At 39.4% G+C, this 14,120-nt stretch overlaps 1 protein-coding gene across 6 annotated transcripts in view; it reads left to right on the plus strand.

Moving 5' to 3' along the window:
- ERICH1 (glutamate rich 1) overlaps positions 1 to 14,120 on the plus strand; it is an 89,181-nt gene that overhangs the window by 46,688 nt on the left and 28,373 nt on the right. For 5 of the 6 annotated variants that reach the window (XR_011725399.1, XR_011725400.1, XM_071741795.1 and 2 more), the window contains exon 4: positions 12,152 to 12,529. The exons of the other annotated variant lie outside the window; for it this stretch is intronic. Coding sequence is in view for 3 of the 5 variants with exons in the window: in XM_071741795.1 (XP_071597896.1) it covers positions 12,152 to 12,529 (378 nt within the window). In the remaining 2 variants the exon portion in view is untranslated. The remainder of the gene's footprint in view (positions 1 to 12,151; positions 12,530 to 14,120) is intronic. 6 annotated transcript variants of the gene reach the window in all.

Here is a 14,120-nt window from a genome sequence, read left to right on the forward strand (position 1 = left end):
GGTTTGTTTCTTTTTTAAGTAGTTTTTCAAAAAGCAGTCATCCAGGAGTCACAAAGCACCAGCAATCCAGGAAGTTCCTGGAATGCACTGGTGACAACCTCATTCTCCCAAAGGGTAGAGAAACCAAGAAGAAAAGGTGCTGTGCTGGACCTTGTTCTCATCAACAGAGATGGGCTCATAGGTGATGTAAAACCTAACAGAAGATTTAGGTGCAGTGACCACAAGATGGTAGAATTCAGAATTCTTAGGGCAGCAAGGAAGGTGCAAAGCAAGAGCACTACCCTCAATTTCAAGAGAGCAGACTTTGGCCTCTTCAAGGATCTGCTTGGTAGAATACCATGGAACAAAGCCTTGGAGGGAAGAGGAGCTTAGGAAAGCTGATTCATGTTCGAAGATCACTTCCTCCACACCCAGGAACAGTGTGTCCCAACAAAGAGGAAGGCAGACAGGAATGCCAGGAGGCCTTTGTGGAGGAGCAAGGAGCTCCTGGACACTGTAGAAATAAGGCCTATGAAGAGTGGAAGCCAGGGCCAGGTAACCTGGGAGGAGTACAGAGAAGTTGTCAGAGAAGCCAGGGATCAGATTAAGAAAGTCAGAGCACTGAGAGAAATTAATCTGGCCAGAGATTTCAAGAGCAACAAGAAAGGCTTCTACAGGTTTGTCAACAATAAGAGGAAGACTAGGGAAAATGTGGGCCCTCTCCAGAAGGAAACTGCAGACCTGGTCATGCTGGACATGGAAAAGGCTCAAGTATTCAATTACTATTTTGCCTCAGTCTTCACTGGCAAGGGCTCTCACCACACCATCCAAGTTGCAGAAGGGAAGGCAGGAACTGGGAAAGGGATGATCCACCCACTGTAGGAGCAGAACAGGTCTGAGACCTCCTAAGGAACCTGAAGGTGCACAAGTCCATGGGACCCAACAGGATTCATCTGCAGCTCCTGAAAGAAACAGTGGATGAACCTGCAGAGTCCCTGTCCATCCTATTTGAAAAGCTGTGGCAGTCTGGTGAAGGTCCGCTGACTGGAAGAGGGGAAACATAACCCCCATTTTTACAAAGGAAAATAGGGAAGATCCAGGGAACTGGAGGCTTTTATGATGGGGTCATTGTGTTGGTGGACAAAGGGAGAGCAACTGACACTATCTACCTGGTCTTGTGCAAAGTGTCCAACACTGTCCTGCATGGTATTCTGAGACATGGGTTCAATAGGTTGACCACTCGGTGGTAAGGAACTAGCTGGATGGTTACACTCAAAGAACTGTGGTCAGCAGCTCAGTATCAAAATGGAGACCAATCATGAGTGACATTCCTCAGAGGCAGTATTTGGAGTGGTGCTATTTAGCATCTTTAATAGCAACATAGATACTGGAATTGAGTGCACCCTCCCCAGATTTGTTGATAACACCAAGCTTTGTGGTGAGGTCCAGAAGGACCATAGCAGACTTGAGAAATGAGCTTATGCAAACTGCATGAAGTTCAGCAAGGCCAGGTACAAGGTTCTGCACCTGGGTAAGTGCAATCCCAAACACAATATGGTTGGAGATGGGACCATGAACAACTCTGAGAAGAAGGATTTGGGGGTGATGGTTGATGAGAACCTCAACATGAGCTGGCAGTATGCGCTTGCAACCCAGGAAGCCAGCCCTGTCCTGGACTGCACCAAAAGAAGTTTGCACAAAAAAGAAGGCATTACACAAATATTGGCAGCATAGTAAAAGGAAATTTTATTGACTAGCTGAGAAGGCACCCTCAAAACTCTAGTAGCAGGGGGACGAGAAGATGACCAGAACAGTTCTGCCTATTTATTTTTTTTTCTGCCCAGTCATGTGTGAGCTTTTGTGATCTGTGTCACTAATTACTACTTAGAGGTCAGGAGAAGCAAAACAAAGTTGAAAGGATTGAAGAAAAGGTGATATACACTGTGCTATACTTTCAGCTCCATCAATATTAAATCATCCATCAGTTACATCTCCGTTTCTTTTTTGCACATTGGAAAGGATCAGTTTAAAATAGAAAGGTGTTTTTCGTTAAAGCTTTTTCCTCCAAAAGTCCAAAAAGTCTTCAGAACAAACTGTGGCAAATATAGTAGTGACAGTATCCAGTAGAGGTCAAGATGCTTACGACGAATCGTGCTCAGTCCCAAAGCTGTATTCAGTGATGTAGTAGTACAATATCCTTTTACGTCATTGCTGCCAAGTAACTTGTGTCACAGTTTCATCGCCCAAATCTTTGTTTAGATTGTGGGAGATGTACAAAGGAAACATCACTGAGCCCTGGAGAATGGCTTACTAGACCTCAGTTTATTCCTCCCATCCTCTCGCAGATTTCTTACCTTCTGCTAGGTATTTCATTTAGGTAGAACATCCAAGCCAGCATATAGGTTAAATCTAGATGTTTGTGGCAGCATAAGTTCTCTGCAGGAGAACCCTCTTATTCCCTCCCTGAAGCAGTGGCATTGTAGGCTAATAAGGGGACTTAAATTCCTCCAAACAGAATTTGACACACCCATCAGTTCACCAAAGCATCTGAGATTCAGTCAGTAATGTACCTAAGTACATATATATATATATATATATATATATATATATATATATATAAAACAAAGAAGGGAAATAAAAATTATGCATAGTATGGTTTATGTAGTCTGTGAACTATAGCTATTGATACCTAAAGGTCTGTGAAGTGGAAAAGGAAAGTTAAACTTTCTGTTTGTAGAGGTGTCAGGCAATACACCAAGTAAATTAAAAAAAAAGCCATAGCATCACCAGTAATCTGGATTGGGTGGACAGCATGTGGAAGAAAAACTGTGCTCTGCAAGAATGTGACAGATTTAAAATTTGTATGAAATCTGATGACAGATGAGCACATTTCCCTTTATTGTAGCAGGGTTATTTCACAGATTATGTCATAAAACTGAAGAACAGTAAGAAAATCTGCAAAGATACTATGCTTCCACGAGATGCAGAACAGCTCCTGTTTTTCAACAAATTGAATGGGAGCTAAGAAGAATTTGATCAGTTCAATAAGCTGAACAGACAAGTCCTTGTACTAGCACTGCCATTTTAAGTGCTTTGCTTTAGGGAAGTGGCACAAGAAATCTTGGAAATTACAAAGACCGAGTGGTCCGTGGTATCCCAGTAATACTTTGCTGTGCCTAGAGCAAGGTGATCTAATAGTGTGAAGCAGATAATGCACAGTGGGTCAATCCCTAGGAAAATAGTCTGCATAGTACATGACCTCATGTTCAGAATGTGTGACAAGATTATTTCAGACACTTGCCAAATGTTTGTGTATCAGATGGTATCAGTTGGTTGGGGTTTTTTTGTAATTTATTATGAATAATCCCATGTTTATGTCATATATCATGTGTCATTCTTTGAAAAACTATAGTAACCCAATAGGGAAACCAGGATGGAGCCTATAGGACTTGAGGAGGCATTTGCTGAGAGAAAATAACTGTCTAGAACATAAAGGAAAAACATGTTGTGGAGAAATAATGATGGCCAAGGAAAGAATCCACATAAATAGCATGGACCCAAACTTCAGAGGGGCTTTCCCTAGAGATCCAGAGTGGACTGTTCAGACTTCGGCAATTCTGGAAGTTACTGAGTGTGTTGATTTACCAGGATGTAGTGGGCAAGGTGGAGACACAGTTATGTTTCATTTTGGTTTGATTTTCCTCTTGTTAAGTTTTCTCTCCCCAAAAAATCACCTGTTTAAGCATCTGTTCTAAGAGAGCAGCATGCAGTCCAGAACAAACCCATGTGACTGGGAAGACTGTACCACCAGATTCCCATCTATTAGAAATGGGCATATTACCAGCTTAAATAATTTAGAATGTGATTAATAGAAATAAGATGGCCCCTAAATTGATAAATTTGAGATGGATTTTGCAGAGTTATCTTCTTTTTGTTATGTCGGTGTCTGTATACTTTCAGATAGCTTTCTTTTTTTTCTGTTTTTTTTCTCTTTTTTTTCAATAAGATTGTACTTTTAATTTAGAGCTGCTCTTAGATACTGTTTTATCACACGGAAAAAATAGGTACCATTTGCTATTATGTTGCTTATCTTTTAATAGTCTGCATTCCTGTAGTGTAAATAACTTCTTACATGTTAACTATATTTTAGCTTGGGTATTTAGAAAGAACATTTTAAATGCTGAACAGAATTTTAAGATTGCAACTTTTCTTATTATCTCTGTCATTGTCATTTTTTCTGAGCAAAGGGAAAGCTTTGAATTCTTTAAGAATTGGTTGAAAACCAACTCTGGAGGAAAAAAACCAAACCAAACCAAAACACAAACACTTGAAAGAAAATTCTGAATGCATATTGTGTCCTGCAAACTTAAAGGAAAGAACAAATTTTTAAAGTGAAAATGTGACACCATAGGTTTGAGATTTTAATATTTTAATATAAGTGTTTTAAATCTCATTCTCCAATTCATGGTGATACTTTCTGTTCAAATACAAAGGCACAATCTTACTAGCCAAAGACAAAGAAGATTTCTCTATTTAGAAGTAATGAGTCTTTTGTGGCTGCTAAGCTGTAGAAACTTCATAGGCAACTCTAGGACCCTTGAGCATTTCCCATTTAGTGGCCTTCAGAACAGTTAGATTGTCATTGAAAATCTGTTCTTCTTTCATGTCTGTGAAAATGCTCAGCTCCATGGTTTCATTTATTTTCCCCACTGTGCCAACATAATAATTCTCAAGTGGCTTTGGGAAGCACAACTGAGCCCATTAAGGAAGTGTTGCTTGTTTCCTCTATGTAACAGTGACAGTCTCAGACAGATTTTTTGAACTTCAACCCAAAAAGAGCCAAAATTAATGAAGATGGCTTGAAATTCAGACAATAATAAAGATCAATAAAAAGTCAAAATATTTGCTTTCTTTGAAAAATGAAATCACTGATTGGTACAGAATTTGTATCAGAAAAGTTGTTGTATAAGAAATCCTGAGGGCTTCATCAAGCATATCATTTGCATAAAGTGACAGGAGGCCCAAAATATTGTCAAAATTTATTTATTCATTGGAATAGTTTCAAATATCTCCTGGATGCCTTAGATCAGTGTGTGTGTGTACTGAGTGTACACACCAAAAGGCAAAGCAAGCTTAAGTCTGCTTCATTTTGTATGTAGCTGGAATTGTGAATACTCATTGCCGTGTGCTGAAAGATCAGAGAAGCATCAAGAGAGAGTGGTAAAGGGATCTTCAGTTTCTTCAGGTGATATGGCTTTTGCATTAGGATGTTGTGAAAAGTCTCAGTTTTTAGACACAGTATAACCAAGGCATTGGTTTTTTGCCTGCAAGAGGAAATGTGACTTGGCTTTGTCCTGGTGTTTGTTTCACAAGAAGCACATTGTAGCCGCAACAAGCATTAGGTTCCACATTCTCATGAAATGGCAACAGCAAAGAAAACTACAACAGTTTCGATCTGCTTCAAGAAGGGACACTACACAAAAGTAAAGATACTTACTGAAGAGAGCCTAAAAAAGGTCAGCTAAGAGAAGGAAGTTGCACCAGGTTGTCTGAAAGCTACTTAAGGACACCATATGTGATGTTCAAGGCCAGCGCCCACCACCTGTCATGAAAGGCTTGAGAAAAAGTGAAAGGAAGACAGCAGAGCTAGACAGCAGAGTAAAGGAAGTTGTTAGAAGTAGGTGTCCTTTAAAAAGCTGAATTCACACCTAAGTGACGTTTTAAGCAGATTTAAATGCAAAAGTTGTGGTAAGGCAGGCTAAAGGATATTTGAGCAAATGGTGCAAAAAATTAAAACCGGTAACAAGTCTTATTTTTGATGCATCAGGAGCAATGTGTCTGCCAGTCTTTTGAGCCAGTGATTATGATGTAGAGGGAATGTTTAAGACAGGCCTGTTTCAGAGAAGTTAAATAACTTCTTTGCATTGATGTTATCTGTGGAAAATCTATGGAGAATCCCATGCTGGAACACATTTTTCTTGGGCTTGCTCGAAGGATAGGTGGAATTGAAGTGATTTCATGGTCACGCAATAAAATGAATAATAAAATATAAAATCACTAGTACCAGATTTTGTTCACCTACAATTTCTGAAAGAATTCAAGGAAAAGTATCGCCCATATTACTAACAGTGATGCATATGCACTTGATTTTCAAACTGTGTTGTTATCAGAGACTTTGAAGCTGGATAGTTCAGTGGCAGTTTTTTAAAATGGTTCTGAAATTATCCAGGGAACTGCAAACCTGTAATCCTGGTGTTTGCCTTAGGCAGTTTTGTACAAATTATAATGCAAAGTAAGATCTGTGTATGCCTGAAAACCTGTCATCTGCGTGGGGAAGATCAACATGAGGTTTGTTAAGAGAAAATCTACAAATATTTTGGCATTCTTTGGAGATCCAGCAAATATGTCGATAAGGGTGCCACAGCTGATGTACTTTCCTTGAATTTCCTTTGAAATTCCTTGAATTTCCACAAAGTTTTCAGTGAAGTCCAGAAAGATGTTTGTGACTGAGTAAGGTTACTGTTATAGCAGGACTTTGACATAGCTCGTAAGAGAAATGCATATGTATGTACGGTCAGATAAACATTTAGCATGGAAGACTCTTGCAGACTGTGGTATCTTATTATTGTCATTACTGTTAATTGGACTTGCTTTAAATCCATGAGGGTACTTTGTTGTGGTAGGCAGAGTATATACAACATTTGCCATTTTTATATGAATTCTTCTTTTGTGAGTATAATAAGCAAACAAACGATGGTCCTTATCCTAAACAGCTTCCAGTCTTTTGCAGTTTTCTCCAACATCTAAAGTGTTGTAGATTACTAAAACCTTTGAAGTGGTTTTTTTTTTTTTCTGATTTCAAATGTTGATTTGAAACAATTAAAACAAAAAGTGTAAAAATATTAACTTCATCTTGTGCTCCCGAGATCTTTTCAGTATTGCTTTTGTTATAATGAACCATTAAATTTTATTGCATTCATTAGCCACAGCTTTTCACTCTTGGACAAACTGTAGCTGCTGCGTTTCAATTGGTACTAAAAATAACATTTTTTCCCATGTAAGATCCTACACCAAAATTAAATTCCTCTCTGCTGACTGCGTGCTTCACCATGGAAAAGCCAACAAGTATATCAGGGGGAAGAAAATGATTTAAACTGGACAAAAAATCAGGACAGGTACATGTCCTGTTTCATTTGAGGAAAAGAGCAAAATTACCATGAACAATATCCAGGCAGCCTATTCTGGGACTCAGTTGTTGAGCAGAAGAGCCAGCTGCCATGCTTCAGTCATGATGAGCACATTACAAGAGAAGATTTCTAAAGCTCAGAGGATATTCTTTGACTATCTATTCCTCAGTCTGTTTTATCTCCCCCCCCCTTTTTTTTTTTTTCTTTATTGTGTTGTAAAGGTTTTTTCTAATAATATTTAGGGGTCTGCATTTTAAAAATCACTAGTATGATCAGCTTAAAACTCAAAACTAAACTTCATCTTGGCATGCAGTGGAACTTTGTATATCTTAGGCTTGCAGACACCTATGTAAATGGGTGAGTCAGTTTCATTCAACGCTTTCCCTGAATATTTCCATCTGCAGTTGTCTGAAGGAACTGAAATAATATAGATGAAGTTTTCTGAAGATGCTAGTATCTCTTGGTTTACAGAGGAAGCATGGGTCTAAGTGTGCACTAAGTATTTTCTCTTCAGACAGCTAAAGTTATGGGAGGTGTACCCCACTGAACATTGCTCTCCACCCCTGTATTCCAGCCCAGTGGGCTGGGTACCCAGAGGATAACTAGGTTTTTTTACTGAAGACTGAAGCAAAGAAAGAGTAAGTACCTCAACATTTCCCTCATCCATTTTCACAATGTTTCCCTCTGTATCCAGTAACAGATGGACATTCTCCTTAACCCTCATAGTTACTGAAACATTTTTGTCTTTTGCTGCAGTAGCCAGATTAAGTTCTAGTTGGGCTTTGTCTCTTCTGACTTTTCTCCCTGCATAGCTTAATATCATCTCTGTAGTCCTCCTTAGTGGCCTGCCCCTTCTTCCAAAGGTCATAAACTCCTCTGGCTCTCCTGAACCAGAGCTCTTTGTTCAGCCACACTGGTCTTCTTCCCCACCACCTTGTCTTGAAGAACACTTGGTTATCCTGCACCTGGGCCTTTAAGATTTCCTTCTGAAGAGCATCCAACCTTCCTGGACTCCTTTGTCCTTCAGGACTGCTCCCTAAGGGACTCTGTCAACCAGTCTCCTAAACAGGCTGAAGTCTGTGTGCTGGAAGTCCAAGGTGGCAGTTCTGCTGACCCTCTTCCTTACTTCTCCAAGAACAGAAAATTATCATTTCATGCTCACTATGCCCAAAACAGCCTCCAAATCTCACATAACCCAGGTGTGCTTCTCTATTTGCAAGCAGCATGCCCAATGGGCCACCTTCCATAGCTGTCTCACTCACCAGCTGTGTCAGGAAGGGGTCTTCCACACACTCCAGGAACCTACTAGGCTGTTTCCTCTGCTGTGCTGTATTTCCAGCAGACATGTCAGAAGTTGCAGTTCCCTACAAGAAAAAGGGCTAGTGATCATAAAACTGATCCCAGATGCTTAGAGAATATTTCATTTGCTGCTTCATTCTTGTTATGTGGTCTGTAACAGATTCCCACCATGATACCTTTGTTGGCCTTCCCCCTGACTACCCATAAATGCTTGACCCTTTCATCACCATTACCAATCTTTAGGCAATCAAAACACTCCTAACATACAGGCCCACCCCACCACCTCTCCTGTCTTGGCCGCCTCTTCTGAAGAGTTTGTAGCCATCTATTGCAGCTCTGCAACTGTGAGTCTTCTTGCCATGTTTCCATGCTGGCAATTATATTATAGTTTTCCTGCTGCACAGTTGCTTCCACCTTCTCCTGTTTGTTGTCTCTGCTCTGTACACTTGGTATAGTGTATCAATTTGGACTATTGATCTCACCAGTTTAGGACCAGGGTCCTAATTCTGAGAATCACCATTCTGAGGTGCTTCTGTGGTTTCTAACCCATCAATTTACCCTTTCATCTGTGCTACCACATGGCTTTCCATCCTCAACCTTCATTGAGATGGCAGACTGCAGGAACTTGCTACGCACACAGTCCCAGTAACATCAGTATGCTGCCCCCAGGCTGATCTCTAGCAATCCTGGTTTAATCCTCTCCACCTTCAGATCTAGTTTAAATCTCTTTGGATGAGTTCTGTAAAAATCTTTTTCCCCCTTTGAAACAGGAGTACTCTCTCTGTTCCAGCAGGCCTGTTTTCATGTAGACTACCCATTTCTTCTAATTCTTTGTGAAACTGCTCAGATTAATTAGATGTAATTTTGTTCTTGCATGAGGAGGCAGAAAAAGAGCTCATTTTATTACTCTTTCAAGTCAAATCATACAAATCTTTTTTTGAATTTTTCTGGTAACTTCTGTGAGAGTTCTCTTGTCTGCCAGTGTCTTACTGTGCTGGGATTATGCTAAGAAACATAGCACTACAAGACTAATGCTATTACAATTACAAGCTTGAAGAATACAACACATTTAATAGCTTTAGAATATTTTTCCTGTCTTTCTCCATCCTCTTATGTATGTAAACAAGGTATTTGCTCTTTTGATTACTGATACCCACTGAGCAAATGTTTTAACTGAGTGTTCCATACCAGTGTTCAAGTTTGGCTTCCACATTGTTTTTCCTGAGTTGGTAACAGTTTGCTCTAATCCTAGCAGTGAATTGTCCCTTTTGTGTGAATTGCTTTGCATTTGTCATCATCTAATTTAACCTGTTCCTGATGTTGAATCACTAGTAGCTCCCACACATGGAGCAGTAGGTACTTACAGATACACTAAAATAAGGGGCAAAGAGTGACAAATCTGGACAGCTACTGGTTTAAGTCCTCAAGAGAACTTAGTCTTGTGTTTGATTTGTTTTCTGTGCTGGAAGAAACTCAGCACAGTGCTGATTTCCTTTCCATTGGGTATTTATCTTAATAACATACACATGTGAAGACTGCATTAATTTTGCCTTTTGACAGCTTCACCCTGGCTTCTTCAGACTTTCTGTCCTGAGCTACAAAGGATAAGTAAACTTGAATTTGACTCAAAATATCAATTATTTTAAGCCCTGTTCTGCTTTTTACACTATGTTTTTTCAGGTGCTTTCAAACCATTTGAGGGTACTTGACTGCACAACCCAGTGTAGTTTTGCTGAGGCTTAATGATCCTTTGTCTTAAAGAGCATGTTGGGCCACTTTGCTGAGAGCACAAAATAGAGTAGCTTTATTAACAAACAGTGTGGTTCAGGTTAACAGAGAGCTGAAACAATTTTATGGAACTATGTATCTGTTTACAGTGAATTTTACCTATTATAACACAAATACTCCCATGAAAATCCAAATTAGATCTTAAGTTTAAAAATTGATATTTTGTTTATAGCATCTCTCACCATTCATATCTGCCTTCAGTTCTGATATTTTATTCCAGCAGAACGACACAGGCGTTAGTTTTCCCACATCCCATATGTCCAAATCATGTATAAAGATATTTAGTTCAAATACCATATGTGTGAAACATTCCACACTGTGGGTACGAGGTGACGTTTGGTTTGTCTTTAACATGCTGTGGTGTTCAGTTACAATACAGCAAACTTATTTTTATGCAAAGTTCTTCATAGAAAGTATGGAAAAATTGCTTTTCAGTGAGTCATCTGTCAGCTAGAAAACTAAAAGTCTTGTAGTGATATTTAAAGGGAGAAAGTGGCTCAGAGCTGACAGAGTTCAAGACATAAAAAGAAACAGAAATTTGAGAGTGGGCTTCCAACCATGGAGAAAGTAGAGGCAAAGTAGGGGGAGGAGGAGTAGTAAGAAAGCCAAACAAACAGAGAGTCACAGGCAGTTCAGGAGACTGTGCACATCATTTGGAAACAAGCACTGGGCTTCAGGTGTCTCTCCTGCATTATACCAGCATTAGCCAAGCAAAGATTCTTTGACCCTAAAGGGATGGTGTAAAACCAAGTAAATAAGATCACTGGGCTCAGTGCACTGTGAGGAGTTTAGAAACACACAGCAAGAGGTTGAGGGAAGAAGAAATGGCTTAACTTTGTAGAGCAAGACATTAGAAGAACACTTGCATCCTGCACTCCATGGTGTTTAAACATTTGAGGATTTTGTTAGGCCATGAAAGAGGGAATTTCAGCTAATTAGACAGGAATTATTGTAGGCATGAATATGGAACAATGCAGTCAGAGGGAAGATGGATTCTGGCAGTCTTCCTGTGCTAGTTCCAGGAGGGCTTACACTCAGGAGTGTGTGGGAGAGGCAGGCAGTTCAGGGTCAGAGAGTACTTTAGAACTCTGCTTTTGTGTGTAGGGATAAGATCTGAGTAAAGCAGCATGAAAGCTGTCTTGGAGAGCAAGAGGGACTTCTTTCCCTTGACACTTGAGCCTTCTGAAGAATTATCTAGTAAGGAAACCGTAATGTAGCAAGGGTATGACAGAACAAAGACAGGCTGTTAAAAAGATCAGAGATAGTTGCCAAGGTCACTGATGTCTTTCATGGTTTTCCTATAAAGTTGATGTCAAAAGCTGAGCTAGTAGTAAGATATCCCAAAGGAGGCATATGTTTAAGGAGGAGAAAGTAGAAGAGTCAGAAATAAATGCTTGGTGTTATAAGACACAGAACTGTTGGAAAGGGATATTGTCTGTATAAACACTATTGTCTTTTATTGTAAATTACATGCATTCTTCTTGTGTTTTGGTCAAGTCTACAAATAGGTGGTGTGGGGCTCTTGGGCGTGTTCTTTCATCCTGTGTCCCCTAGCCTGCCCACATTGTTTTTTGCCCTGGCAGTTCTTTTGACCACATTGTCTGTATGAAACCATATTATCTACCTTCAGAAAGTAAATGTGATGTAAAGTATGTAGCATGAAGGCTACAGTCTTTAGTTAAAGCAGAAGGGAAAAGAACTTGCCTTCTTATTCAGTGTGTTCAGAAAAGTTGGCTTTGATGCTGTAGTACTGAAAGGTATTCTAAGCATAAAAGTAAGGTTAGAGCCACTCAGACATCCCAGAATTTGAACGGAGTAATATTTCATCGTATGCAGTTCCAAAATACTTACTATTGGTCTTCTTATTTACAACTATCATGTGTCTTCTGATTCTGCAGATGAGGAATACCAAGGACAAACCAAGAGAAAGCGCATTCGAAGGAAGAAACAAAAGAACAACTTGCAGGACTCTAATAATTTACATGGAGAACAATCAGAATCTGGAATGCAAGGGACTCTTGTTCAAGATAATATACAGCTGCAGCAGACAGACAGTCCCAAAATAAGCAAAAACAAGAAGAGGAAACTGAAAAAGAAGCGACAGAAAGAAAAGAGGAGAGCAGCTGGCTTGGTAACAAAAACTACCAGTGTGGACTTTACATATCAGCCCGACAAAAGCAACAGAGAAGAAGCAGCAGGCTTAAAAGACATAGATGAAAAGGCAGATAGCATTTTGGACTTCCTGCAGGCAACGCAACAAATTTATTTTACTGACAGTATGTACGACTCTCTCCTCTTTTCCATGAGTATTATTATGTAGAGAAAAATAGATGTGCACTTATTATTGCTGAAGAATGGGCCAAATACACTAGAGAAATGTCTGGTTTGAACTCAGTAAGACATGCGAGTACTTAGCATTGTCCCATTTTCTGTTGTGTACATGAATGTGTAGAAATTCACATCATGAAAAACTGTGGTCCTAATCTGTTTATTTTTCTGTTCTTTGCTCTTTCTTAAAACATTCCAACGGACTTGGGATTAACATAGTGGTTAAAATGAACCAAATTCTTCTTCCCTCTGAAAGCAAATATCCAGAAGGATTACTTGCTTTCAGAGAGCTTCAAATGAGGGCAGTAATTGCTATTCTGAACTACTTTCATGCTTTACTATCTCTGAACCAACTTACTTTTCAGAAAGTTCTCCTTCCCAGGGGGAAACTTATTTGTTGCATTTAAGGAGAACTAGGCAAACAGCATCCAAGAGGGAAGGGGAAGATACTGTTGGCACTGGGAAAGTGTTTTGGCACAAAGCACTTTTGAACCAAATGAATATGAACTGATGCTCAATGCAAATTCCATAGCACTTTAAAACAGATTGCATGGGTGTTATCCCTGATGGCCTATTCAGTGTTCATGTGGCCACTAAAATCAGAGGAATTCATAGTGTTATGTTTCTTCCATTGCCTTCTGAAAAAGCTTATTGTATGGTGCTTATGTCATAAATGCCTTTCAGAGATAATGAAGTTTTAATGGTAAGTATAGTAGTTTTCTGTACATACAGCAGATTAAGTTGGCATCATCTAGAATTAAATATGTTTTCTTAAGGGCAAGCTGTTGTGTTCTTTAGTTGCTCAGCTCAGAACATGGCTTTAAAACAACTGTCTTGTAAAACTGGAGAAAAGCAAATGAAGAATTTTTTGAAGTGTATGGCCTTGACTGTCTTTTTGGAACTGAATAAAGAATACCAAGCAGCTTGCCTACCTCTATAATGTCCCTTTTAAGTCAGAGGTGTCAGCTCCTAGTCCCATAAAATTCATCTTTAGACTACTTTAAAAATCCTGTTAAGGTGACATCAGGGATTTCCTGTTAATTTTGTTCTGAAGTTTTAGTAGAATTTTCATTGCTTACAGTTAATTTGTTTCTGCTATGTTAGCAGAAGCCCAACATTCAAAATCCATCCCAATTTCTGGCTACTGCATTTCCATCACCAAAAGTAAGAATTTTACAACTTCAGTATATGGCTAAATAAATGTTAGCTAAACTGCATGCAGTAGTGGAACTCCAGAGTAACTGAGCAAGACTGCAAACTCAGTTAACAGTTCTGCTGTTGGTACATGACTCAGAACAGAAACCTGGATATTCTTCCACAGCTGTGTTGCATATTGAATTTAAAGAAAAAGTATAGAGCTTCCAGCTTTCCTGGAAGTCAAGTTCATGTTTTAGTAGCAGTTGACAGATTGACTGGTCCTGGTGTCAAACCTACAGATAAGATGAGTGAGCCTGTATAAGGACCTTGGAATCTACATTGAGGAATTCTCAGATAAAAGAAAGTTCACCTACAGATGTCACATTCATAAAGCAGAGTGTG

The sequence above is a fragment of the Heliangelus exortis genome, chromosome 3 (genome assembly GCF_036169615.1).
Source record: "Heliangelus exortis chromosome 3, bHelExo1.hap1, whole genome shotgun sequence".
Taxonomy (NCBI): Eukaryota; Metazoa; Chordata; class Aves; order Apodiformes; family Trochilidae; genus Heliangelus; species Heliangelus exortis.